The 2,873-nt window shown below is 30.7% G+C and overlaps 1 protein-coding gene across 1 annotated transcript; it reads right to left on the reverse strand.

The window, feature by feature from the left end:
• Positions 1–452, reverse strand: LOC18012987. The gene has a single exon (XM_006394839.2). It carries the CDS (start codon positions 385–387, stop codon positions 124–126), a length of 264 nt encoding a protein of 87 aa, XP_006394901.1. The 5' UTR covers positions 388–452; the 3' UTR covers positions 1–123.
• Positions 453–2,873: the final 2,421 nt, after the last annotated feature.

Genomic DNA, 2,873 nt, shown 5'->3' on the forward strand with positions numbered 1-2,873 from the left:
TGGTAGAGAGTGACTTTAAACTACATGTAAGACATTTTATAAACAAATCATCGTAAGGACATCATAAGAACACAAAAGAAAATAAAAGATAGAAACATGATGATCATAAATCATGATGACCGGCTAGTCATGATGGGATTGGCAAGGAGGGAGAGTTTGGCATTCGGACTCAGAAACACGAGAGGCATGGAACTTGGCAATGAAGGCAGAAGCTTTACGGTCAATACCTGGCTCAGCCACCCAATAACGCTTGTCCTCGTCGCTGGCCCATGCCTTTCTTGTGTATACAGCGTCGTCCCATGCGTCTGCTTCAACTCTATGAGACGAGGACCTTCGTGTTTTAAAGAAGCTGAAGAATGAGAACTTCTTTCTGCTGTTACTTCCCATTAGACAGAAAAAAAACACACCAAGGGTTCAAGAAAAAAAATCGAATAAGTTTGTGTTAGTTTGATGTGTTTTGTGTAATTGTGTTTTATGTGTAGAGATGAGTTTTGAGGATGTATTTATAGGGTGACTGAACAAAACAGCTTTTTGTGGGAGTTTTTTAGTCCGGTTTGGTTCGAATCTTCGTTGTGTTCTACTTAGAAATTAATTATATCAAAGCGAAATAAAGTTTGGTTCAGTGTAGTAGTTAGCTACATTGCCGGACCCACGTGTTTTTACGTGTCTCTTGTAATTATTTGGACCTATTCCTTTGTGGGATAGACATTTTGAGTCGTTTGGAATTTTTATCGGGGTAATATGTTTGGCATAATTAGAGTTTTCGTCAAATATTCTAAAATCATCATTTTTTCCTCAAAAATTTTCAACTAAAAATTCAAAATTTGTTAAAATTTATCGGTATACACAATGCTCTATTCTAAATCAAACCTGATAGAACGAAAACAATAAGCAATTCATGTTGCGTATTGCATACAATTTCTTATTTACTGTTACTTTATAATAAATGATTTTCGTGTAACTAATTTTTTTCTAACATTCAACAGATAACGAGCGATGATATTATTATTATTATATTTTTGTCTAATTCATCGACCAAAATAATGCGTTATTTTGATATGTGTTTTATGTCTAATTTATCCTTAAGATAAGGAGCTATCTTCGTATAATTATTTGTCCACATTTAAATCATAGAAATCAATGTAAAGATAATCATACTAATTAGAGATATTATTCGAGAATCTGAAAAGGAGGATGAAGAAACATGGAAACTGGTATTATAATCGGACGGTTGTTGAGAATTTCTCGAACAAGCCTAATCTTGAATGGGTCTGCCTTAACTAAAGGGTCTTTTTTCTGTCCATTTTTCTAAATTCCTCCCCAAAGGCATTCAAATTCTCTGTTTCGTTTAGTCTTTTCTTTGGAACTTTCTTCAAACATTTTTATTAGAGTGATCGAATCAAACAAAAAAGTATGTATTTTTAATGTTTCGCTATATAAAAGATAGTATTACTGTCATAAAAGTCCAAACACGGTAGTGTTTATTTGTTGGTTCTTGCTTTCTTCTCTCAATTATGCTTCTCAAATTTCAACGAAGTGCCAAACTCTACAAGACTTTGACTTAAATTCATCATTCATCGGTCCTTGGTTAGAAAATGTAAATAAAAAATGTCTAGTATTACGATTTTCTGTTGGCTTTACAGGAAAACACATTTGTATATTCTAAGTAAACATATTAATTTTGTAGCTTGTTGATATATCAAAACGTTCAGCCCTATCATATGCAAATTCTGAATGTAAATATAATTTCCATTGGAATGTGTAATATGTTTCACATCTTCATTTTAAAAGATATAAATGGACATCTGGAAGTTTAGAATATATGGTTTATACTAATTATATACACCTGCGCCATGTGCGGATAAGGGGTCTTTGTTTTACAATTTCTTTTAAAAGTTAAAATGTTTTTTCTTTAGTAGTTGAATTTATTACAATAGTTTCGTCTTTATTGGTTGTTTCATCCAATAATTTACCACTCGTTTTTGGTAAAACAAACGATAGCTTGTAGATATAGAGTCTAGTATCTTATCTCTAATTGATCTAATAGTTTATCTTATTTCCATCACCTTACTTCGATATCGATGGTTGATATATTAAAACAAACATATACTGTAATTTTTTTATATCATCATGCCAAACACTCCTACAATTAATAAACACCAACTGTCTATAATTTGGTGGGAGTATCGGAAAAAAATCTTAAAATCAATGAAGATAGAAGAGATAACAGTCAAAAGACAAAATGAAAAGGAATCTGTCGAAGAAATTATCACTTAAATGTGTTTTTTTATACGACGAAGAGCGCTTCTTCACTCGTTTTCATTTTCTGTAGAATATATTCAACAGCTTCAAACTACATTATAATAATTAGAATAAATTAAATATCTAGTAGACCTTTTTCACACAAAAATCATAATCTTCTGTAGTAATCTTCTAGACTATAAACTGCATATTTTAAGCTATAATTAAAGCATAACTAATCCACCACCAACAAAGATATGGAATATAAAAGAAAGAAAAAGTTTGATTCTTTTGAGATTTGAATGAGTTAATTTTGATTGGTTTTCTTTTTGCTAGTTTTTTTTTTTGGAAATAAACAAATAAACATAGTTATAAATGATCACATGGGATCACACAATACCTTTTACTTTGTAGCTATATTGAAAGATGAATATTTATGTTTGGGTAAATAATATTTAAACCTGAAAACATGACATGGTAGTAAATTAGGTACAGATTAGATACTTTGAAATTCTAAGGTATCTAAATCCATGGAATTCGAAAAAAAATAATATTATTTGGATCATAACGCATATATTTTGGACAACCCTACATAATAGCACAGGTTTGATGTTCAAATAACCACATTAGTG

Source organism: Eutrema salsugineum, unplaced genomic scaffold, assembly GCF_000478725.1.
Source record: "Eutrema salsugineum unplaced genomic scaffold, Eutsalg1_0 scaffold_6, whole genome shotgun sequence".
In the NCBI taxonomy this organism is placed as follows: Eukaryota; Viridiplantae; Streptophyta; class Magnoliopsida; order Brassicales; family Brassicaceae; genus Eutrema; species Eutrema salsugineum.

What these genes read in the sequence shown, in the direction of transcription:
- LOC18012987 (XM_006394839.2), bottom strand. Translation starts at nt 387, where the DNA reads ATGGGAAGTAACAGCAGAAAGAAGTTCTCATTCTTCAGCTTCTTTAAA.